The sequence below is a fragment of the Pelodiscus sinensis genome, chromosome 11 (assembly GCF_052426305.1).
Source record: "Pelodiscus sinensis isolate ZL-2025 chromosome 11, ASM5242630v1, whole genome shotgun sequence".
NCBI lineage: Eukaryota > Metazoa > Chordata > Testudines > Trionychidae > Pelodiscus > Pelodiscus sinensis.
In genome coordinates, this window is record NC_143062.1 from 20,547,730 (window position 1) to 20,574,014 (window position 26,285).

The 26,285-nt window shown below is 45.4% G+C and overlaps 1 protein-coding gene across 1 annotated transcript in view; it reads right to left on the reverse strand.

Moving 5' to 3' along the window:
- Positions 1-26,285, reverse strand: part of SUSD3 (sushi domain containing 3) — a 67,594-nt gene that overhangs the window by 17,662 nt on the left and 23,647 nt on the right. The window contains exons 2-4 of the mRNA XM_075938923.2: positions 12,249-12,437; positions 10,343-10,490; positions 4,281-4,445 (exon numbers count right to left, since the gene is read on the reverse strand). Of these exons, the coding sequence (XP_075795038.2) occupies positions 4,281-4,445; positions 10,343-10,490; positions 12,249-12,437 (502 nt within the window). The remainder of the gene's footprint in view (positions 1-4,280; positions 4,446-10,342; positions 10,491-12,248; positions 12,438-26,285) is intronic.

The following is a 26,285-nucleotide window of genomic DNA, read 5'->3' on the forward strand; positions in this document are numbered from 1 at the left end:
AAGAACTGGGGAAAGGGGAGAGATGTGTGACGGGGTGGAGCAACCCTGTCACTCGCCGACGCCGCAGGATGTGGCCGGTGAAGGGGGAGCTAGCGACACGGGCTGAGCAGCCCCGGGAACTCCCAGAGACGGGGAGGGAGTGCGTCATCACCAAGCGCCTGGGCGCGCTGATGATGTCACGGGTGTGACGGAGAGCGTCGGGGCAGGAACCCGGAAGTGCGGGGGTGAGGGTAACCACCACCGGGGAGGCAGTATAAAGGGCACGGGGGCACCAAGGGAAGGGGGGGGGGGAACACGGAAGAGGAAAGACGGCGCAAACCCAGAGGGGGCCGCGAGGAAAGCGAGTGGAGGGGGGGCACGGAAGGCGAAGGGACGGCAGGAGCGGAGGGTAACTACGGGCAGTAACCGGCGGCGGAGTGGACCAGCCCCAGGGCAGGCCGTGAACCCTGAGAGCAGGCGTGTTTGGGGTCTACACCCCCCTGCTACCACTGAGAGTCACACTCTTGGTGTTAGGGTCCTGGGTCAGGGTTCGGAGAGAGGGTGGGCCCAGACCCCCCACTCCGCCCAGGAGGCCCAGAACTGAGTGGTACCCCGCATTGCCCAGAGGGGCCTGCGAAAGCGGGGTGCGCGGACCAGACACCCCGTGACAAAGAGGAAAGAGGAAAAAACACAAGCTCCCTGGTGGCCATTCCATCTATAGCAATCACAGCTTACATGTAAGAGGGCATCCATTCATTCTGGATGCTCTCTTTCAAAAAAGCAGATTGCTTTTTCGATGCACTTTTGTAATGTGGGCGCTCTCTTTCGGAAGAAGTTTTTTCTGAAGATCTCTTCCAAAAAATGCTTCTTCCGAAAGAAGCCTTTAGTTCCGATGTAGCCAAAATGAAAGTTGCCTGAGTGTGTATCTGCATTATATATAGAAATGAAAAAAATGGGAAAAGCTATCAGCTCATTTGGGGTCATTTATGTTCACCCACTGTATAAATACATCAGACAGCTTACCTAGCCATCCTTCAATACTGTCTGGCTGCTCACAGCAAGCTGTGTATAGGATGAAGAATAAGATGTGACTCTAATTCATTATACAACAAATAAACCTTCAAAGTGACACATAAAGCTGGCATATCATCTGTCATCTTCAAGGTTCATTTGCCACATAATACATTAGACAATTCCCACATTTCATCCAATATGGACAGATCCACTTATTAACATTAAACTGTAGCAATATATAGCTTTAATAATGTTTTATGGAATGGAGACTATAAATGCACATGCACAACTGACCGTACTTATACCAAAGATTGTTTGGTTTGCATTGTTAAAAGGCCTTGCTCTTCCTTGCAGTAACAGGATGGCTTTTTAGGCAATGTTAAGAATTGTCCAAATTCAGTGAAATCCTTTCCAGTTCTTAGTAGAAGAAACAGCTTTTCTTAACATGAATGGCCACTTGCAATAACCGGGCTTTTAACTCATATGCAGAGATTTTGATATCACTGCTGAAGTCAGGACCATCCTTAGGCAGACAGAATACAGCTGCATAGAGCTTCACTAAATTTGGGATGCCACTGGGCCCTAAATTAAGTAGAGCCCTATGGTGCATTCCCTACCTTTGGATGGCAGCGTGCTGGTTAATCAGGAATCAGACAATCAAGTTTCTACTGTATTTCACGGAAGCAGAGACACTGCAGCCAATGTGTGCACTCATAATTCAGATACAACAAAAAATCAACTAGACTTCAGCATGTTAACTACACAGAAAGGCTGAAAAGTTCATAAGCTCTCCCAGCTCTTTGTTTACTGAAGAGAGTGGAGAATTTAGAATGAACTAACAAACTCGTTTTCAGACCTTATAAAAGCTATTTATCTGAATCTTGCTTGTCCAGTTGACAGCTGTGTCTAGACTGGCAAGTTTTTCCACAAAAGCAGCTGCTTTTGAGCAAAAACTTGCCAGTTGTCTACACTGGCCGCTTGATTTTGCGCAAAAGCACTGACGTTCTACTGTCCGAAATCAGTTCTTCTTGAACAAATGCTTTGATGTTCCCGTTTGGGCAAAAGCCCTTTTCCGGAAATGCTTTTGCGCAAAAGGGCCAGTGTAGACAGCTAAAAACTGTTTTGCACAAAAAAGCCCCGATGGCGAAAATGGCGATCGGAGCTTTCTTGTGCAAAACCGTGTCTAGATTGGAATGGACGCTTTTCCGCAAAAAGTGCTTTTGTGGAAAAGCGTCTGTACCAATCTAGACGCTCTTTTCCGCAAATGCGTTTAACGGAAAAACTTTTCCGTTAAAAGCATTTGCGGAAAATCATGCCAGTCTAGACGTAGCTGACATATATATTTCTTGTTCCATTCAGTTAAGGAAGGAGATGCCGTATTTGGTAAACAAAATGAAAGAGTTTCTTCACCACACAATGGCGTGGGTAAGAATTTCTAAAGTGCTGGAAGCTCCCGGAGCAATAATAGTTATATTTAGTAACTGCTGGTTTATATATTTTATTTTAAAATATTTTAAAAGCTGATTGTGCTCTAACCCAGTGGTAATACTCGGGCACGCATAGCTGTTCAGAATTACAAATTAGTCCTTAATCCTTTTGAAGATCTTGTTTAAAGTACAGTCAGCATTATAATTAGCTTTAGAAGTCTTTCTGAATCCCTCCAAATCTAAAACAGCCACCAGACTTTTGTTTACATGCATCAGTTAAATATAATTTCTAGCTGCACTGTGGAACAGAAAATGTTTTATAAGCTGGTATAAAATTGCTTTTTACAGGTAACTAGTATAAATCATAGATATTACTGTGAGCAAAATCTAAGTAAGCAGCGAATTAATAATAAACAGGAACTGCAATATACATCAATACATATTAGTGCTAAGCGATAGCAAAAGGATAGTTCAGTGAAACAAGACAGAGAATTATGTGGGTGGCACAAGAGAAATTGAGATTAGACTGACCCACAGTATTATCATTTACCTTCACATATCTCTGGTCTGATCATTCAAAATTGGTGTAACTCATCTGCACCAATTCAGAGATGAGTGTAAGCTGCTGTAACTTACACCCCCTCTGTATGGTCCCTTTCATGTATTGGGTGAAATCTTTGCCCCACTGAAAGCATCAGCAAAACATCCATTGACCTCAATATGGACAGGATTTCCCACACAATTGTTGCTAGCATTTGTACATCACTAGCCCACAGAGGATCATGGCTCCCCGCTTTGCTAAGCATGTGTACAACAAAAAGATCTTCCCTACCCCAAAGAGTGTACACCATTATTTTGGGACAGACTGTGACACTCGCTGAGTGGTACCTTACTCCCCAAAAGGCTCTGTTGGCTTGTAGTCCTGCACAGTGTGGCCCTCAGAACAGCCACTAAACAACACGTAGCTTTGATACCTCCATTGTCCTGCCTGGTATCATTTAATGCTGCCCAGAGAAGCACTGTCTTCCACACTCCTCGGCTGGGAAAGCTGACAGGTTGGGAAGGGAGCACACCATGTACAATGATGGGCTGCATCTCCTCTAGTCCTAAGTCCAGGAAACCATAAGTCACACAATTTACCCTGGTTAAACTAAAGGTGTGTTTTTAAACCCATGTCACCGAACTAGTGCCAAGCCCTGTATGGACAGACTCAGACCAATATCTAGCTGATTATATCGACTTCCTGTAAAGGTCCTGACGCAGGATCAAGCCAGGTTTAAACCTATAAGTGCATTCACACAGGGCTCAGTGCCACTTTCACTAAATGGGTTTATATGCACACCTTTAATTAACCTGGTGCAATGTTGCATGTAGACCAGGCTTTGAGGACAGGACAGAGAACGGCTATGGGGGAGCTGGGGGTAAAGTCAGGCTGGTTTTCAAGCTGTCTCAAAATCCTGGTTTTGGAATATCATGAATTCCCACCGAAAAAGAAGCCAGCACCATGAAACCTTTAGGGCCTGACTCTGCAAGATGCCAAGCACCCTCAGCACTAACTGATTGTAATGCCAGGGGTGGGCCTGCAGCGCCCTGCCAGCATGAATGGTGCCTTGGAGGACTGCCCAGCACCTTGCAGGATGGAGCACACTAAGCTTGGAATACAAACTGCAAACCCCATGACCACAGACCATCAGCTTGTCATGTTTGGCTGCAGGTCGGCGTTGCCCAGAACCGGACAATACACTTATTTTATTTTTTCCCGAGGCAACTTTTCACTGATCCTCCTCCTCAAATCTATTCAGGCAAACACATTCCCTCGCCGCCCGCTCCCCCCAGCACACTGTCTTTTAAACATCTCACCTGCAGAAGCCTTCATTGTCATATGCCAGGTGAGTCCCATTGTCAAATCCTGTTTTATTCCTGATGTGTTTATTGTTGTTGTTATTTCTGCCTTTAAAACCAAAATAAGCAGCTTGCATGCTTTCCAGTTCTTCAGTTCTGAGCTGGTACCACAGCTGCATATCCCTGTAAACACAGCCTGATTAAAACTTACAGCCAGGGCAGACGTTTGTACAGTAGTTTGGCACAGATGATTCAGGAACACATGTGCTTGAAAGCATTCCCCCTGAGGAAAGCTCTTAAGCACATGCTTAAGGTTTATACTTAAGTATGTACCAATCTGAAAGGGGATATTTTCTTCAATTGGGGCCTCAGACAGGATAAAACTTATGCTTGAAAATTGAACCCAAAGTTTTGTACTGACTGTAAAAAAAAAAAATCCAATTCTGGGCAGTCCCTTATGGAACACTTAGAATCGTTCAAAGAAATATGTAGGAAGGCTATTTTTATTCAGCTCTATAGATTTTTAGAATAAATTTCAGAGTCCTATTGCTTTAGTAACTTTAGTCCCAATTAAATTCCAGACAACTTTCCCAGGAGGAACGCGGGGCTTCTGTCAACTTCATGAATTCAATACATTAGACCTAAATATCATGACTTTTAAAGCTGATGAGACTAAAACACACTTGGTCTGGATTTATTTACTCTCTGGTGCCTGACCCTTTATGATACCACTCAGGTCATATTATCTCCACTGCTATCAGGGTTAGAAATGGACTTTTCTTGGTTTTATAGGGAACCTGAGATTCTTACAACCTCACATGACTCCAGAAGCTGGGGCATTAAGGAAAGCACCACACATCCCAAATACTGTGCTAGAGTTGAAAGAGTATTGCTTATCCCTTGTTCTTTCAGGATACAACCCTGCTCCTAGTGAAGAAAATGGAGGTTCTCTCAGGGTACGTCTACACTACAACGTTAATTCGAACTAACTTAGTTCGAATTACTTAATTCGAACTAAGCTAATTCGAACTAACGCGTCTAGAACTAAAAACTAGTTCGAATTAGCGTTTTGCTAATTCGAACTAGCAAGTCCACATTGAGTGGACTCTGAACAGGGCTTAAGGATGGCCGGAAGCAGTGCCGGCAGGGCATCAGAGGAGGACTTAGAGCGTGGAGATGCTGTCTCAGGCTAGCCGAGAGCTGCGCTTAAAGGGTCCCAACCCCCACCCTGGACAGACAGTTCTAAGGGGTGCCCCACTTGCAAAGCAGTCCTGGCTTGGATTGCCCGGAGTACCCACACTGGGCACATCACACCACTCGGCCATCAGCCCGGCTGCACTTGCCGCAGGCTGCGATCTGGGGACAGGGGACAATCGGGGGGCTGCAGGAGAGCTTCCACCCCCAGAAGCCTGCAGAGCCAGCCCAGTCCTCCCCATCAGGGGCTCGTACCCCATTCCTCCCTCACCTCCTTCCACTTACCCTTCCCTAGCCCCCCTTCTTATTGATGTACAAAATAAAGATAACGTTTCTTCCAACATTGACTCTGTCTTTATTGAACAAAACTGGGGGAGACTGGGAAAAGGAGGTGGGAGAGGGGAAGAGAAAGGCTGGGAAAGGGGAGGGCAACTAACATGATCAGGGGTTGGGAACAGGTCCCAGATGAAGAGAGGCTACAGAGACTGGGACTGTTCAGCTTAGAAAAGAGGAGATGGAGCGGGGACAGGATAGAGGTCTCTAAAAGCAGGGGTTGGGTGGAGAGGGTGCATTCAGAAAAGTTCTTCATGCGTTCCCATAAAGAAGGACTAGAGGACACCAAAGGAAAGGAATGGGTAGCAGGCTTCAAACTAGTAAGAGAAAGTTGTTCACAAAGCAAATAGTTAACCTGTGGATCTCCTTGCTGTAGGAGGCTGTGAAGGCTACAACTGGAACAGAGTTTAAAGGGAAGTGAGATCAAGTCATGGAGGTTGGGTCCATGAAGTAGTCTTAGCCAGGGGATAGGAGTGGTGTCCCTGCCCAAAGTTTGTGGAAGGCTGGAGAGGGATGGCACGAGACAAATGGCTTGGTCACTGTCTTCCGTCCATCCCCTCCAGGGTCCCTAGGGTTGGCCACTGTCGGCAGACAGGCTACTGGGCTAGATGGACCTTTGGTCTGACCCAGGATGGCCATTGTAAGCTCAGGGCTCAGGGTCGGGGGTCTCAGTGGACCCCCTTGATTTTCATGCACACCTGCTCCTGGGTGGCCAGGCTGGCAGCTCTCCTGCCCTAGACGGCCACTTTCCTGTGCCTAGTGCGGAGATCGTGGACGAGGTCCACGATGTCCGCACTAGCCCAGGTGGGTGCCCGCCTCTTGCGGTCCAGGGCAAGCTCCCGGGAGCCGCCAGCCTGGTCCTGAGAAGAGGGGGTGGGCTGGGGGACATCGGGTGGGTGGCTCTGTGCCGTGCCAGGTGCAGGGTCTGCTGGCTGGGTGCTGGCAGGCTTGCACCTGGCACGGGCACCGTAGCCAGCCCATGCCCCTTTAAGGGGTCTGGGGCCGGGAGAGGGGCATAGAGTTTCCCTGGTGTTGGCCAGAGTGGCCACCAGGGAAACCTGGGGAGGGCTAGCCTCCCACTAGTTCGAATTAAGGGGCTACACACCCCTTAATTCGAACTAGTAAGTTAGAACTAGGCTTAATCCTCGTAAAATGAGGTTTTCCTAGTTCGAACTAAGCGCTCCGCTAGTTCGATTCAAATTCGAACTAGCGGAGCGCTAGTGTAGCGGCTATGAATGTTAGTTCGAACTAACATCCGTTAGTTCGAACTAACATTGTAGTTTAGACATACCCTCATTGAGGATAGGATCCAGAGGGAGCTATATTATCACTGAGGATGCTAGGATTATCTGGGATCTCCCCCCTTCATTTCCTCTCTCTCTCAGCCACCAATATCACTGAACTAAGTTGCCTTCCCTCGGAGGAACCTAGCAGCCAGTCTCTCCAGGATGTGCCATCATATGCCACCAGCTGCTCTCCCGCCTATAGGGCAGAGCCACACAATGTTCTCAGCTCCCTATAGCCACTGGGGCAGAAGATGAGCTTGGGACCTAAACTGAGAGTCACCTTGTGGCAGCACAGCAGAATGGCACTGGCTCAGCCTGAATTCAGTATGGGGCAGATTTGGCCAGCAAAGGGCAAGGTGATGGTATCAGCTTTGGCTCCAGGCTTCTTCTACTACAGCTACATCTAGAGCTGTGCAGGAACCGGAGTTTCTATTCCGTGGAAAGTTCAACAATGTTGAAGTTTGGTTTTGTTTGAAATCAGAACAAAAGCAAAACATTTTGAAAATTCCCACTAAATACAATTTTTGAAAATCATTTGGGGTCTGTCGAGGTATTTTGTTTTGATCTTGATTTTTTTCATTCTCTCATCATTTATACTATAATATCAAAATGAAACAAAGTTCTAACCCCCAAATCCTTTTGCAATGAAATATCAAACCTTTTTTGTTCTGAGCAGCCTGGTGTTTTCACCACGCTTGCTTTCAGTGTTTTTCCAAACACATTTTTTACTTCATTGGCATGTTCCCATGGCATGTTTCATTTTCAACTAACTGGCATTTTTTGATGGGAAAAATGTTCCACTAGAAAATTGTCAACCAACTCCAGTTACATCATCATCATATTAGACGATTCCTTCTCCTTAAATCCTCGGTTTGTTGCCACCGCCTCCCTATCCATTGCTTAGCTACTCGCTCTGTAAACACACCTTTCCCCCAACCAGATGTCTAGGTACTATCCTGCAGTTTACTGTTTTCAACCCATTCCACTAAAAATGTGTATCCATTGACTCTAGCCAGGGTGCAGCAGGGATGGAGGTGGAGACAGTGCAGAGTAAGCACCATAGTGGGGATTGGTGAAGAGGAAGCTGGCTTAGGGCAGGCGTGAAGGAGTCAGGAGGCATCAGGCCTGAGTATCACTCCAGATGAAGGAGGTCTGGGAATGGAATATAGCAGAGAAAAGCAAAGGGGACAGCCTACACTTGGGAAGTAGGAGTGCAAGAGGGTGCTGCAGCATCCCCAGACTTTGCACCCAGCTCCCCCACACCCACAGCCCGCTGCCAACACACCGCCAGCTTCACCAGGTCCCAGGCTCCGAGTGCCTCCCACCCAGGCCTCCAGGGCCCCGCTGACCCCACTGGCTTTACCACTGCCTGCTGTGAGTTCTGCCAGCCCTTAAAGTCTTGTCACCCACTGGCTCTGCCGGCCCCAGGATCCAGGCCACCGGTCCTTGGAGGCTCTGCTGCCAGCTCAGGGCTCAGCTCCTGGCTCGGCAGTTGCTCCTGCTGTGGTTCTTCGGTGGGTGGCAAGGGGCTAGGGTTGCCCACTCTCCCAGACCGTATGGACTGGCTGACATTGCCACAAATGGCATCCAAGCTGGGAAAGCTGGCAACCGTTGGAGGGTCACGAAAGAGGTGAAGAAGGGGGTGTAACTCAGCCACCCCAGCCTATGAATTGTAACAGCGCCACTGGGGGGGGGGCATCATCACGTCAGCAGTGGCCCAGATGCCATCGCACTCACTGTTGGGGGAGGAAGGGGGTATGTGCATGTAAATCTTTGCAGCTGGCAGATGGTGAGATATGTAGTGAGCTAGAGTGGTATCCTCTCAAGAGCAATAGGAAATCAGATGGCACCTGAAGCTCTAGTTGATCATTCAGGCACTTTTTGTGCCCTACAAGGTAGGAGAAGTGGATTCAAATCTTTGCCTGATTCAGAGGAGGCATATGAGCAGCGAGTGCCTTAATCCCAGGTGAGCGCCTTAATTCCCAGGCAGAGTCGTTCTGTCTACATAAATCCTTAAATATTCTCCAGGCTGAAGTGGAGCAGTTTCAACAAGGAAGACTGAGACTAGAATAGCCTGTAGACTGAGAGTTAGGCTGCTCATCTGACAGAAGTCAAGATCCAAAACTGGATCTCCTGCATCTCAGGTGAGAGCCCCAACCCCTGGGATGAGGCTATAAAGACACGCACAGAGATTGCTGGCTTGAAACCGGCTTTTCTGATTTGTCCACAAATTCCTAACAGAGCCAAGCCAAGTTTTTTTTCCAATGTTTCAGTCTGCTGGCCAAGATGGAAAAGTCCATTATTTTCCCATCTCGAGCCAGGAAACAAAGTCCACACACTCCTGTATGACCATGTTGGATTAACTTTACATATGGAGGGCACTTTAGTGGCTGACCCACTGGGAGGTTAATCTTCCCAGCAGACTGCTCTAAGCAGTAAAGTTGGAGCAGAGGGAAACAGGTAGATGAAAGGTCAGGGAATAATACAGTCCCATCCCATCAGAATCCAAGGCGAGGAAGTACAGCCCTGTGGCTGGGACTTGGGTTCAGCTCAGGTCTGACTCTAAGCATACATGAAATACGCAGCTGTTTAGGGCACCTGAAAATGTGGGACATCCCTACACAGCTGTGTGTGCTTGTATGCCTAAGTATGCCTCTACTGCAGCCTGCCTGGTTCCTCTCCATGCCCATTCCCAGGGGCTCTCTCCTGCTGGCAGCAGTAGAACTGCCTTCTTCCTGCCCCCCATGCTCCTCTCAGCTAGCAGCCAGCCGCTAGTGAGGGCTTCTTCCTGCAGGGAAACCCCGCCCCCTCCTCCCCCGAGCCCTGGTAGAAGCTGCACGGAGTTGGGGGGAGAAGCCCTGAGCCCCTGGCCCTGGCAGAAGCTGTGCTGGGAGGGTAGAGTGGGGAGAGGAAGGCAAGCCCTGATCTCTAGCAGAAGCCATGGTGGGGAGGAGGGGGAAGAGGGGGAAGAGGGGGGTTCATTTGTGTGGGGCCCCATAAGGTGTAAGAATGTCCATGGTTCAACTCATTCCTCCATCATGACTTACTGTGTGACCCTGAGCAAGTCTCTGTTCCTTAGTTCCCTGTCTATAAAATAAGGGCACTATTACTTGGCAGGGGTGCCATTTGGATGAATATGTTTAAGAGATGATGAGGTTCTCAAATATGACAGCTATGGGGGCCATAAGAGTAAAATACGTGGCTCTTCTTCTGTGATCTGTATCTTTGTCAGTTTCACAAGGCCTTTGTTTATGGAATGAGACGTACCTTTCGGTTCTCCTCCTTTCATTTTTCTTAACACACTTGATGAGACAACAGGTCAAAAAAGCCATAGACATCAGGAGGATGATGGCACAGCTCACGATGGAGGCAATCACTGCTACTTTAAATCCAAAAGCCTCGTATTTCGATATGGCTGCAGCAAAGCAAATACAGAAATAGGTTTCCAAAATGAACACCTGATTAAATGTAGCGCTCTCATTTCCATGAAATTGTGCTGACGTTTCCCTGCTTCGCACTCTTGCTAAGAATAATGCAATGAAAACTTTCACGTTAGTATGCCCTAAGACACTCTGAGACATTTGGCTGCGTTTCAAGCTAAGGATGTCTCAAAGGTGAACTATTAAAAAGTCTCCTATTTATAAGTGATTAATGAATTGTTCACAAGTAACTTTGCCAGAGCAATTAATCAAACATGATGCTGCCAGCATTGCAATGACAAAACAGCACAATTCTGTCAGTACCTGAAATGCAAATAATGTACCAGAGGTTTTCTGAAATTAAATGTTAACAAATAGAGCCCTGCGTGGATACAAAATTTATATCCACGTCTGCATCTGTATCCGCAAAAATGAACCACAGATATCTGATTCCACATCTGTGGGTGTGGATACTTGTGGATATAACACAGGTATCCAAACATTTTCAGGGTTCTAGATACAAAATTTGCATCCACATCTGCCATGGGTGTGGATATCCATGGACTGAAAGCAGATATCAGCAGATTTGCAGGGCTAAGGGCTGTAAAAACAAGGACTAGAGCTGAAAAAACAAACACTGGAAAGGAAAGGAAATATTTAAATTAGCTCCTGCTTAGGGGAACGATAGCTCTGTACGATGATTTCTTAGGACTGACCATTGGACAGACTGTGGAAGCAGGGCTGGTCATCAGGGATCTCTATGGATGTTGTAGGGGAGAGAAATAAATTATCCAAAAAATGAAGCAGCAGAGGTAGGGTGTAATCATCTATGCCAGACCAGTTCAAGCATTGTAGTGTCTTCTTAAAGCTAGTCCTACTTCTTACACTACCCTGCATGCAAGGACTAGAAATTATTTCTGTTGCATTCCATAGATAACTTTACACTTTCTCGGTCTTTAAAACTCAGTGTTCTAATTTACTTACTATAATGGAAGCCTCCTAAATCAGACGTAAGTATGGCTCGATTGGAGCAAGAATTCCCAGGGCACGGCAAAGTTATTCATCTACCTACCATGCTAATGTGAGACAAGTTCCCAAGCTTCAAACTTGAGGTCTATTCTGAATTTCAAACCCTCAGAAGTTCATGGACATTGAGACCCAGAGTTTTGCTTCGGGCCCATTTCTAGTTTAATTATTATCGTGTGAGTAATAAATAAGGAACAGCACTGAGTGAAAGGCTGCTAATATTGGTGCCATTGAAGCCCTATTTTTCAATATGATAGCTGCTGTGCTTTCTACCCACAGGCAAAAGAGTAATTGAACATTACAAATATCTCCATGTTCTTTGCCGCATGATCCCTCCTGAAAACACTGGAATTAAATAATGCAATATACAGGTGCATTCTCATTGATCATGTCTGTACATTGTCCTGACAAAGAACAGCACATTTTACAGCTAGCGAGCCAAATTCATCCCTGGTGTAACTCTACTGAAATCACTGACATTAGATGCTGCACAAATCTGACTAAAAGTCTTTCCAGCGTAGTAAATCATGATGTCTGGATGTGCGTGGAGTGCCACAATAGGCAATGGCAACAGCTCTGAATGAAATTCAGCATGCCCTCTTATTTCCACAGCCCTCTGGGATTAATCCCAATGTTATGCCACAGCAAAGCTTGAGAGGTTACCCAGGCAAACAGCTAGGGGCTAACCCAGGAGAGGCGTCGAGCAGTTCCAGAAGAAGAATCCTTACGTTTGCATGAGGGAACTCCGGCAGTCCACTGTGTACTGTCCCCCTTCCATACGCAGGTTACAGCTCCTTGTCCCACAAGCAGGTGCTCAGCGGAGCACTGGAATGTTATCACTGTTCCAATGGCGGTGCCATCACCATGAATTATCTGGAGTGTGCCAAGTTGAGGGGGAAAGATTTGGCTACACTGTCCTGCAAATTTAAAAGAACAGAACAAGACAATGCAACGTTAGGGCCAATTCTCTTGTCTACTGACGTTGAGGGGAATTTTAATTTTTACTTTAAGAGGATTGTATTTTAACTCTGCATGAGGAAATGGCCAAAAAGCAAACAAACTCTCAGCTGAGTGCCCACCTATGGAATAAGCATCACTTAACTCCAACGTTGGTAGCTCAAGCAGAATGTAGGTGGTGCATCGACTATGCTGGCACCCCTGGCACCCCGCACAAAGGTGATTTTATCTTTTGTGAGGTTCTTTATTAAGGATGCTACATTCAGAAAAATCTGCTTTGTGCCATATTATGCAGCAATATCAATTTGCTTGCATCCAAATTTTCTTTTGAGGCCTTACTAGTGTCAATTTTGTTTTATTTGTATGTCAAGAAAGATCTTAGTACCTCAGGGTATGTCTACACTAGCTCGTTAATTCGAGCTAGGTAGGCAAATCAGGCAACCGGAGTTGCAAATGAAGCCCGGGATTTAAATATCCCGGGCTTTATTTTCATGTTCCCGTCCGGCCGCCATTTTTAAATTCCCCGTAGTCCAAACTAACTGCCCACGGCTACACGCGGCAGTTTAAAGTTAATCCGAACTATGTCCTTAGGAGGAGTAACAGTTAATCCGAACTCAGGATTTAGTCGGGATTAACTTTAAATTGCCGCATGTAGCCGCGGGCAGTTAGTTCAGACTAAGAGGGATTTTAAAATGGCGGCCGGATGGGAACATGCAGATAAAGCCCAGGATATTTAAATCCTGGGCTTCATTTGCAACTCCGGTTGCCTGTTTTGCCTTCCTAGCTTAGTGTAGACATACCCTCAGAGTTTAATGCTAGAGTTGCTTATCTCTGTTTTTTAAAACATTTCTTTTTAACTCTGTAGTAACCTCTCTCTTCCCCCTCACTTTTCTCCTTGTACTAATATCTTTAGTTCAATATTGTTCTCCCCGGTATAACTGAATATTAGGTGCTTTGGTGGCCTATTTTGGCAGTTATCTCTATATACTGATTGTTACTGCCATGAAATGTCTCACTCATTTTTATATTATTTAATTGCTCCGTCATTAAGGAAATATACAGCATTCTGATATAGCTAAAAGACAACAATATGAGATTTTTCTATTCCCATATGTATGGACTGACATAAACCTGACATCATCCTATGCATCCTTTCATACATGTTTAGCAAACACCTATGTTTCTCTTTATCTGAGACTCTGAACCTTCCATTCATTCTCCCAAACATTTCAGTGGGCATCCATGCACACTCAGCAGCAGCTGCACAATTGATTGCAACACTGGAGTTTTAACCATTATAATAAAAATTATAAAGAAGAAGTGGAGTTGTTCTTGAACTGATTATAGCAGAGCAGAGGTTTACCATTACTAACAACATTTTTTGTTTTTATAACTATTTATTTAGGAACTTTAAATAGGTTTACATGTTTATATAAAATCTGTTTTATTTTTATTTTTAAAATCCCACTTCCATTTCCTATTTATATATTTACACAGCAAAATCCTGGTTGTCTTATACTCATGAGAGTTTTGCCATTGATTTCAAGGGGATTAAGATAGGGCCTGTTGGGCCTGATTCTTTTTTGGTTTACTTTCCAGCATTCATCAATGGATATAATTAAATAGTAGGTGCAAAATCTTGAATTCCATGGAAGTGGCACACGCTTCCATCTATGCAGAACTTGACCCTATGTTTAATTAATACTGAGCTTCCGATACAGAGAAACAAAAGACAGGTTGTTCAAAGTTTGATATAACTATCTGCCTTTGATTTATGCCCTTAAAAACAAACAAAAAAAAACCCTAACAAAAACCACAGTGACAATTACTGATTCAATCTATTCTATTACATCTACATATTATATTATATCTACACACATGCAAATATGTATAAAGGACTAGATTTTAAAAATATGACATTGGAAATCTGTGCAGTTTCTTTCTGTTTGCTATGTTTCTTTCAACGTTATCCCTTGTTGCAATAATTAGTACCAACTAGAGCAAATATTTTCTAGAGAGATTTCCCCTTGATCCTACCCTCCTCTGCCCCAAATACCTGATCATTGGTGCCTGCCTGATGTGCAAGTGGCACACCCTCTTTTTATTTAAAAGGACTATCGTGATTTTTCTTGAAAATGTGTTCAGTCTTGGCCTGAAAAGCAGTTCTCACACATTGCTTCTGATAATTTTAAGTTTCATGCTTTTCTTTTTTATAATGCCAGAACACTGAGTATGTACTAGCCGATAAAGTGATCAGAGTTGACATCAGGTTACACCGTTATCAGTGGAAAGTGCACAGTGCAACTTTGAGCAAAATTTGGTACACAGTATCTCTCTTTAGCGGCATAAAGTAGCCTTCATTAGAATCCCTCAGTAAATTTGTCTATTGGCCTGAAAGCTCTGACATCTTCATCCAACAACCATTCTCCAAAGAACTGATAATTTGCCATTTGAGTCTTTCCTTCAAGATAAATTTAAATTATTGGGTTGTTGACCTTCTTTGACTCATTTAGACTTCTGGGTCTAGTGAAATTACTCCTTGCTCATAATTGCATTATCCTGTCCAGTGTTTAATTTGTAATGAAAGAGATCATAGAATCCTAGGACTGGAAGAGACCCCAGGAGCTCATCGAGTCCAACCTCCTGCTCAAAGCAGGACCAAATCTAAAATGCTGGGACTCACACAATTTTTTTACATACATAATTGATGCAGCAAGCCCAGGTGTGCCAGGGCTATGATCTGCCAAACCGATAGGTGCTGGCACAAATTAAGCACAGATTCCTGTCCCATAATCAGGGGAGCCAGCACCCCTGAACAAGGGGGGGGCAGCTCCATACCCCTGGAAGGGGGGAGCCTCAGGTGGAAGGGGCAGGGCGGAGGGAAGCCAGCTCTCAGTGCTGCCCAGACCGTGGCACCCCCCCATGAGTGCTGCCTGAAGCGTACTGCGTGGCAATCCCGCCTCCTCCAGCAGCCCTAAGAGCCACTTGTAGTGTGTTGCACTGTGCTCTTGTAGCAATTTGAAGGGCTCTGGGCCCCTTTGAATCACTAGGGCCCGGGACTGTTGCCTCCCCCCCCCATGGGTGGGCCTGCCCATAATGATATATGTAAAGTGATTAAAATTTCTGAGCTCCAATTGCCTTGCTGCCATTCCTTCTTGAGCTGCTTATTTTCAAACATTCACTTGAGCCGTTCAGAATGTCTAAGTCTTTCTCACCAGCTGATGTGCCACTAAGCTGTGCGTATTTCCCTGGTGTGCCTGGGGTTGTGGTGGCATTACACTATCTCCTCAGGGAGCATTCCTAGCCTGAGGGTTCTTGTGAAAATGGCTTCTCTGGACAGTGGCTAGTAAAGGGCAAAGCTTAAAAGGTTGAGTTTAAACAATCATACTAAAGTTCAGATGCTAATCTGAAACTTCAACTACTCAAGTGTCTGTGGTCTGAAAACTCGGCTAGAAATCATGTCAGATCAGCTCTTGGACAAACAAAACATGCCTTTATTTTGACCAGGCACACTCTGAATTTCCTCCCCTGGCCAGATCAGATTCTCTGCATGGCAGTGTCGATTTGTCAGAGTTACTGCATTGTTTCATTGTCATGCTTAATTCAGGAAGTGCAGAGCTAGACTATGTTTGTGTTTCGTTGTTTCTTTTTGGTTTTGGTTGGGGGTTTTTTCAGAGCATTATACCAATGTCCAGATGAATCTGAGTTTATTCCAATTTGAATTTGGGGATAACGTTCAGGTCAGTCCTATTTTATCTAGAAATGGGCCAAAATCAAAAGTCTGTCTCAGAACATCCTTGAACAGTGAGGAAGTGCAGGTCCAGAGCAGAGCTCTATGACTCAGATTCACCTCCAATTTCACGTGCATTATTCCACTCATCCTTATTTTCTCCTCCTCTCCTTTATGTTTTCCTCTGCCCTATGTGGATCAAATACCCACTGATACCTATGACAGGCAATCTTTTTATAGCCATTTCTTGCAGTAACTTTCCTGACATTTTAACCTTACTTGTCTTCTGTTTCTAGAAAGATGATCATTGCTGTAAGTTTCCTGCCTCTCTATTTAGATAAGCAGATGTTCTGTAGCATTATCCTTTGTATACTCCTCAGGCATGTTCATCTGACTCGATCCATTATAACAAGGAAGTTAGTTTTACATGTAGAAATATTTGCTGTTGAAATGCCTCCTGAAGTAAAATGTAATAGCTGGATAAACACTGGTGATTGCAAAGTTTGCACCTGGACCTAAAATTTCATGTGAGTGTTCAGATCTAGGGTTTTAGTATACGTTTTTATCTAGAAAATATGAGTTAAAAACAGAATAAACTTCGCCTCTCCCAGCTATGCAGCTCCTTGTCAACTAGGGCTCAGTCCTGTGAAGAATTTGAGATTGTTTTGTAGTCTGTATCATTTGTAGTTAGGTTACTGTGAGAACTTAACATTCATGGTATCTTGGTTAGTTTTTATTGGTCAAAAGGTTTTATCTCTTAGTTGATGATTGCAACTTTTAGAATCCGATTACCATTCCAAATACGAGTTCAAAATTCACTTTCTATTCACATTTTCAAATATTATGTTACTACAAATATTTGCACAGACGCAAGCAGAGTGGACACATGTTCTTTTTAAAAATTTAGATGGAGTTTCGTTTGTTTGATTTCACAAAGCGGGTTAACCAAACTGCTTGACTAGTCCTACATAATACCTGTCTATACTGTGAATGGTTCTAGAAAATGATATCAGTTCTTATCTTTCAAAAATTGTAGCAAAAATCACTCAATTTTAGAAGATGACTCAAGCCACAAAGTTTAGATTCAGTTCGAATGTTGAATGTCCTAACATTCACAACATTTTTGTTAGTCTCTAAGGTGGCATGGGACTATTTGTTGTTTTAAAAGTTACAGACTAACACTGTTATCCCTCTGAGATTTTTATTCACAACTTTTGGAATTGAGTGTCAGTTCCTTGGGGAAATGAGAGCTAGACAGCTAGCTAGCTAGCTAGATATAATTTACAAGCATTCATTTCCCAGTTTGAATTTACAATTAGAGCATTCGCAGGATGTTCAGATCTTGCATGTTAATTTCAGTACGGGTCCACTGAAAGTATCACTTCGCATAATGAACAGATCAACAGCCCAAAATAAAAAGTATTATTCAAACCAGTTTTTTTCCAGAAGTAGACAAGCATATAATTTCCAGATACTGAAAATAAATAATATGAAGTAGTTAAAAAAAAGAAAAACAAAACAAAAAAACCTCTAAGATAAAATAATACTGAAATCTCCTCCCATAGCCAAGTCAGATTATCTGCATGGCAGTATCAATTTGTCAGGAAGAATTACCACATCATTTCATTGTCAGCAAGCTTTGGATTTATATTTTGCTGATAAGAGAACAAAAATGAAATGGCTCTCCAAGCACATTTGCCTAGAGGACATTACCTTCTCCCTGTATTATACAGAAAACCAGAAGAAACAGCCGGCAAACAGCTCACCCTGTGAAAAGGGACAAGTGGATCACTGTTCGTCACCAGTTCAGAAGTAGGAAGACCCTTGGCTTTCTCTCTCGATCCCCATTACTCGTGGAAACCTAGCTGTGCTACTTCTTATAGCTTGACTCTTAGGCTAGGTCTACACTGCAAAATAAATTGGAAAAAGAAACGCAATTTGCTTTACTGTCGAATTTGGCACCAAATTTCGGAAAAAAGTCCTCTTTTGACACATACTTTCTTCCTCGTAAAATGAGGTTTACAGGGATGGTGAAAGAGCGTGTCCACGCCAGGATACCTCTGGTATCCCGGCAAATCACTGCCGTCTAGATGTAGCCTTAGTGAAAAAAAACCCATAATGCAACAGCCTGATGCCAGTAAGGAAGAGAACCCTTCTCTCTCTCTCTCTGAACCATTAAGCCAGTAAATAAGCTGATGATTTTATTCCTGCAGGCAAATGTTTCACCACAATACATTCTAAAAACTTATGTCCCTAAGTCACAAACACATACCACCCCTCCATCAGGATGTCACAGAAGACGGAAGCTGTGATATCCCCCATGTAGGTCATATTCATGACGACATTATTTTCCCTTACATCATGATAGCCACCAAATACCCCCATGAGGACTGGGGTCCCAACTGTACTGGGCACTACACCCACACGTGGGAACTCAGTCCCTTCTTGCCAAAGCTTACACTCGAATCCAGGTACTTATACAACATGACACCTACCAACCAATATAACTGACAGGAAAGTCCAGGCCAATCAGGACTTGTACCACTGGAGAGCATTTTCACAGCTTTTGAGCTGTGCTATATCCATCTAGAAGTGTGTTGCCTGTCAAGGCTTGTTATGGTTTAATTATATAATAATGACTTGCTCCAACAGTTTCTAATAAAAGCGCGTCAGCAGTCTTAGACAGCTGAATGGCCTGGTATTTCTTGTCTATTATACTGCTTTGTTCATGTCATGTTTAAGGCTAAGTACCTGAAAAGCAATAAAAAGTATTGGCGTTTTCAGTACAGTGGGCAAAGGTGGATAATGGCTCAATGCCAACAATACTGCACGAGTATTTGTGAAATCATTTCCTTAGCTTATAAATCTTCTTGAGCTCTACATTCAGTGACACGGACACATTCTCACTTACAACAAGTGCTAGAATATGCACAGTTTATATGACAAAGAAGCAGAGCAGTCCAGGGAATGGGGCACTGAAAGGATCATTAGGACTCCTGGGTCCCATGCCTGGCCTTGACACTGACCAGCTGTGTGACCTTGGGCAAGTCATTTCATCCCTCTGTAGCTGCATTTCTACTGCCCTTTGTCTTGTCTATATTAGCCCTGATCCTGCAACATGTAAGTTGTAGATTATATAGGCCTGGTTCCTCAGAATACATCACTCATGGTGCACTATGGTCAGGCCTCTCCTCTCCTCACCCGGGGAGACTGTGGTGCATCATAAGAAATGTAGTCCAATCAGGGAGCCCAGCCTATAGAGGAGAACAGAAGTATGATGCACCTGAACTAAAATACCCATTACGCACCATGGCAATATTTCCAAAACAAAATGTTTCAGGTTTTGGACTAATTATTTTAGTTTTCAACTTTTCTCTGAAAAATTGTCCATGAGGGGAAAAGGTCCATTTTCCAACTAGCTCTGTACGTTAAGCCAAAACCTCAAAGAAGTAAATGTATGACTCAATTAGCCAGCACAGAAAGGCTTCATCAACTTAGAAGGATGAATTTACTTACCTTTTCACTGCTAGTTCTCTGTTAAAAAATAATCAGCTAAGGAATTCACCAGAATTATGTCTTTAAGCAAACCATTCATAAATAAAATTGCTCATGGAAGTGAAGTCAACTGTTTTTTTTGTGACTAATTTATTTAGCAAATAGATCTATTATTTCTGTAGTGACTCTCTCCCTCTTTTGCCTCTGGGTATTATTTAATCCTGTTATTGATTTCTGATCACTTCATTCCATTAGGGTATGTCTACACTACAGAGTTTTGTTGGAAAAATGGCCGTTTTTCCAACAAAATCTGCATTACGTCCACACTGCAATTGCATTCTTCTGAAGGTAAATTGAAAGAACAGAGGTTTTTTTCTGGCATTGGTAATCCTCTTTCTATGAGAAAGAAGCCTTTTCCCAAAAGAGCTCTTTTGGAAAAAGGTGTGTGTGGATGGGGAGGAGGGGTTTTTTTTGGAAGAAGAGGCCTCCAGGAAATAACACAGGTGCCCTGGTGGCCACTCTGTCCAAAGTAATCAGGACTGTATAGTTCCTGTTTCCTGCCAGCTCTTAAAGCTGCAGGCACCCTGGACAAGCCTTGTGGCAGGAAGCCGACCTAAGAGCAGCACCTCACCACGCAGTTCTTCCTGCCACGGGCCTTCTTCCGAAAGAAGCCTGCAGTCTAGGCGTAGCCTTAGAAGAGAGAGAAGGAAAGAAATAAAGTACATGCACTAATAAAATAAACAACCTCTGTCTTAGTCTCCAAAATGGAGAGCCTAAACAGGATAAAATTAAGAGCATATTTTAAAAATGGCATAGTAGTAGCTCTTTCATCAGTACTTCAATAAAAGAACTCAATCCATCCAATACTGCAAAGCACACACAAAGACCAGGCAGGCAGGCATGCCACCTAAAAGAACAAAATCATCACACAATAAATAAACCATTCTGGGCTGATAAAGCCCAGTCCTGCAGTTTTTTTGTAGGCAATGAAGGATCAAACTATTAGAAGGCCAATTAGGATTGATTTTTATAACAAGAGTATTGTCAATATTTACAAAACATGAATATTCATATTACTGTTTTTAAAATACCATATGTTGCCAGAACAGGGCCTGAACCAAATCCCTAGTCCTGAACACCTTTGCTAGCTGGCATCTCTCTTTATAAAAGGCTGAAACAAAACCACCCATGCAAACACAGTGAAACTCTGGGTCGATATCAGAGCACCAACAAATCTACTTTGGATCTGAGATTTGCAGCTCTGGTACATTGTTCAACACAACTTCCTTCCTCCAAAAAGAGCTAGATAAATTCATAGATCCGTCAATGGCTATTAGCCAGGATTGGCAGGAATGGTGTCCCTAGCCTCTGTTTGTCAGAAAATAGGTGACAAGTGCAATTACTTGTTCTGGTTATTCCTTCTGGGCCACCTGGCATTGGCCACTGTCGGCAGACAGGATACTGGGCTAGATGGATCTTTGGTCTGACCCAGTTTGGCCATTCTTATATCCTCACCAAGGAATAACAAAAATGGGAGAGATTTAAAAAAGGGTAATTCCTTTTGCTGGGCCAACTTCCCTTTGTCCTTTTTTTGATGGTCTCCTAGTTCATCATTTCATCTTTTCCACCGAATAAAGGTACAGATATCTTAACAAACAGACCATAAAAAGGTAAACAAATGTAATTAAATCACTCACTGCTGTCTGATGTTCTATACGGTATACTTTCCTCTGTAACTGATCTTGACACTTGCATCATCCACTCTGACACTAACAGCACTGTGTCACTCTCTCATAGCATCAGAATCACCAGGTCTCTTCTTAACCAAATTTGTGAGGCCTGAAAATAGCCTTTCTGGTGGGAATTTCATTTACAAGTCAGAAGGCAGGTGAAGTCTGTAGTTTTATACCTAAAATACGTTTAGCTTCCATCATTATTCTTCCCAGTGCTCATGAATAACATTTAATTAACTAAACATGTGCAGCCAAATGTAGGATTTCTGCAGATATTCCAAAATGGTGTGTTAACCAGAAGCCATATTTTATCACTGAAGCAATGATGACTGGAAATATTAAAGTTTTCTGTTATCCATAAGAAAGTTAATCTTTTATTTTGGGATAATGTTTAAACCAATTTGAGTCTCATACAAGAGTGACATGAAAACTGTCACCAAAAGCAGTTACCTCTACAATATATTTGTGACTGTTTCATTACAATTTAGATTTTGGTCTCCAGTTTAACACCTTGCTGACATATAGATCTAATCTCCATAGTGAAAAAAACAACTTTTTAGAGTGGGAGTCTTTGGTGAGTTTCTCATAATTCCTATATAAGAGCCTCAGGTATAATAGAACCAGTAGTCTTTTATGAGGCCAAAACCATTAAATCACATTGCTGTGTCTATAAAGGAGAAGACTATGAATAGCATGGGCCTGAACATTCTTTGGATTATTTGTTAAATATCAACTATTTGCTTGGTGCTTTATCAGCCACAAAAATTAAGGCAGCACCTGCCCCCAAAATGATGACCAAATGAAACAAAAAGTCAAGAATTCAAAATGGAGAGGGGAGCTATTGTTGGAAGACATCGAACAGAAAACTGCATATACACAGCTGACTAGCAAAAGGCTTTGGGGAGCCAGTCCACATCACGTTGAAGAACACAACTCTTGCAGCTGGTCAAAGCATTTTTGCAAAAGTGTTTTTCACTGAAAGAGGCTGCTTTGCTGAAGCTAAAACATTTTGTGGAGGTGTATCAAATGTGATGACTTTGCAACAGAAAGGGTTCCGGAGTCCCTCTGGATACAAAGGGTAAGTTTACGCTACAGATTTTTGTCAGAAAAATGGCCGTTTTTCTGACAAAACTTGAGTTACAGCCACACTGCAATCACGTTCTTTCAAAAGTAAATTGAAAGAACAGAGGGGCTTTTCTGATAGTGGTAAACCTCTTTCTCCGAGAACGATCACCTTTTTTGAAAGAGCTCTTTCGGAAAAAGGCGGGTGTGGACAGGGAGGCGGGTTTTCTTTCGAAAGAAGAGGCCTCCAGGAAATAACACAGGTGCCCTGGTGGACACTCCGTCCGTACTTAACACAGTTCTATAGTTCCTGTCCGCTGCCAGCTCTTAAAGCTGCAGGCACCTGGGACAAGCTTTGTGGCAGGAAGCCGGCTGTGGAGCAGCACCCTGATCGCGCAGCCACACAACTCAGAGGTATGGCTGAGCAACAAGCCCCCCGAGTCCCTTCTGGCCCACCCAGAGGCAGCAAATGCCATGCACCCTCCTGGTCTAGGGCAGAGATCCTGTTCCTCCTGCAGCTGCAGGGGAGGAGGCCACTCTGCCGGATCCTCGCTCCTAGGCTGTGTCCAGACTCAGGGGTTTTTTCGAAAAAAGTAGCCTTTTTTCGAAAAAACCTCACCTGCGTCTAGACTGCAGCCGCGTTCTTTCGAAATTAAATCGAAAGAACGCGGCTTTTCTTTCGATGGCGGTAAACCTCATTTCACGAGGAAGAACGCCTTCTTTCGAAAGTTCCTCTTTCGAAAGAAGGCGTTCTTCAATGTAAATAGGGCTTCTTCGAAAGAGAGCATCCAGACTCACTGGATGCTTTCTTTCGAAAAAGCAAGCCGCTTTTTCGAAAGTTCAACGTGCAGTCTAGACGCTCTCTTTCGAAAGAGCCTCTTTCGAAAGAGGCTTGCAGTCTAGACATAGCCCTAGAGGCACAGTGCTGACATTTATGGCTGGATGGCCGAGGCTCTGGCCAAGTGGGGACACCACTCCCGCACCTTGGACCAAGTCAGGAGCAAGGTCAAGGACCTGCGCCAAGGCTACGCCAGGGCCAGGGAACACAGCTCTCACTCCAGGGCAGGACCACACTCATGCCCATATTGTAAGGAGCTGCACAGAATCCTGGGGGGGGGCGTGAAGTTATTTCCCCACCTGTAACTGTGGACTCGGAGCTCAGTCGCCTGGCTGGAGCTTCTTGACAAGGAGGAAGAGGAGAAGGACAAACAGCAGCTGCAGGAGGAGGAAGACATGGCCACTACAGTCTCCCGCACCCTGGAACCAGTACCCCAGGCCCTGGACATCTCCCAGGCATCCTCTGATGCCAGGGAGGGATCATCAGGTGAGTGCTGTCAGTTCTCCACACACACACACAGGGCGGGGGAGGCGGGTGCAGAGGAGATGGGGAGCGATCGTCACTCGGCCTGGGCAGCGTGCTGCGCTCCGTGCATGTGCAGGAGCAGTGTGCACCACGCAGCCTCAGGAGCTAGCCCTGGAGCACCCTCAGGCTCATGGTCACAGGCTGTGTGGAGGCCCCACATACATCTGACCCGGGGGGGGGACCCTCCCACCACTAGACACCACTGGAAGCAGTCTGTGCACAAGGGCGCACGCACGACCCCGCGCACAGCACATGGCCATGCCTGCATGCTCAAGGAACCATCCGCTCTTGTGGACAGTGCTGCCAGGCGCAGGTGGGGTGTGGACCCCATGGAAGGCCAGGCTGCTCCAGGCCCCTCTCCCGCTCATGGCATCGCACTGTGGCTGGACACTTCCCTTGCCTACTTGTCCGTGGGATGGGGGGGTAGTGGGAAGTGTGGGCAGCTTGGGGCCTCTGTGAGTCAGGTCCTTCAGTGCAGGCCACACATGGCTTGGCCCACGAGATATCGCCGTCCTCTGGGCCGAGGACTGTTGATCGCTGCTCACACAGGAGGGTATGGTCTCATGCACAGTGTTTGCAATGGGGGTATGTCTACACTACAAAGTTAGTTCGAACTAACAGAAGTTAGTTCGAACTAACTTTGATAGGCGCTACACTAGCGCTCCGTTAGTTCGAATTTAATTCGAACTAACGGAGCGCTTAGTTCGAACTAGGTAATCCTCATTCCATGAGGATTAAGCCTAGTTCGAACTAGCTAGTTCGAATTAAGGGGTGTGTAGCCCCTTAATTCGAACTAGTGGGAGGCTAGCCCTCCCCAGGTTTCCCTGGTGGCCACTCTGGCCAACACCAGGGAAACTCTACGGCCCCCCTCCCGGCCCCGGACCCCTTAGCACCCAGCCAGCAGACCCTGCACCTGGCACGGATCGAGCCACCCACCCGATGCCCCCCAGCCTTCCTCCTCTTCCCGGGACCAGGCTGGCAGCTCCCGGGAGCTTGCCCGGGACCGCAAGAGGTGGGCACCCACCTGGGCTAGTGCGGACATCGTGGACCTCGTTCACAATCTCCGCACTAGGCACAGGAAAGTGGCCGGCTTGGGCAGGATAGCTGCCAGCCTGGCCACCCAGGAGCAGGTGTGCAAGAGAATCAAGGGGGTCCACTGAGACCCCCGACCCTGAGCCCTGAGCTTACAATGGCCATCCTGGGTCAGACCAAAGGTCCATCTAGCCCAGTAGCCTGTCTGCCGACAGCGGCCAACCCTAGGGACCCTGGAGGGGATGGACCGAAGACAGTGACCAAGCCATTTGTCTCGTGCCATCCCTCTCCAGCCTTCCACAAACCTTGGGCAGGGACACCACTCCTACCCCATAGCTAATAGCACTCCATGGACCCAACCTCCATGACTTGATCTCACTTCCCTTTAAACTCTGTTCCAGTTCTAGCCTTCACAGCCTCCTGCAGGAAGGAGTTCCACAGGTTGACTCTTTGCTTTGTGAAGAACAACTTTCTGTTACTAGTTTGAAGCCTGCTACCCATTCCTTTCCTTTATGGTTCCTTTCTTTATGGGAACTAATGAAGAACTTTTCTGTATGCACCCTCTCCACCCACTCCTGCTTTTAGAGACCTCTATCCTGTCCCTCCTCCGTCTCCTCTTTTCTAAGCTGAAAAGTCCTAGTCTCTTTAGCCTCTCTTCATATGGGACCTGTTCCCAACCCCTGATCATTTTAGTTGCCTTCCCCTCTCCCAGCCTCTCTCTTCCCCTCTCCCACCTCCTTTTCCCAGTCTCCCCCAGTTTTGTTCAATAAAGACAGATTCCATTTTGGAAGACACGTTATTTTTATTTTGTACATCAAGAAGAGGGGCTAGGGAAGGGTAAGTGGAAGGAGGTGAGGGAGGAATGGGGCACGAGCCCCCGATGGGGAGGACTGGGCTGGCTCTGCAGGCTTCTGGGGGTGGAAGCTCTCCTGCAGCCCCCCAATTGCCCCCTCTCCCCAGATGGCAGCCTGCGGCAAGTGCAGCCGGGCTGATGGCCGAGTGCTGTGATGTGCCCAGTGTGGGCACTCAGGGCACTCCAAGCCAGGACTGCTTTGCAAGCGGGGCACCCCTGAGAACTGTCTGTCCAGGGTGGGGGTCGGGACCCTTTAAGCACAGCCCTCGGCTAGCCTGAGACAGCATCTCCACGCTCTAAGTCCTCCTCTGATGCCCTGCCGGCACTGCTTCCGGCCATCCTTAAGCCCGGTTCAGGGTCCACTTAATGTGGACGCGCTAGTTCGAATTAGCAAAACGCTAATTCGAATTAGTTTTTAGTTCTAGATGCGTTAGTTCGAATTAGCTTAGTTCGAATTAACTAATTCGAACTAAGTTAGTTCAAATTAGTGCTGTAGTGTAGACATACCCTGGATGACTTGCTGCCTCTCCTTCTTTTCCT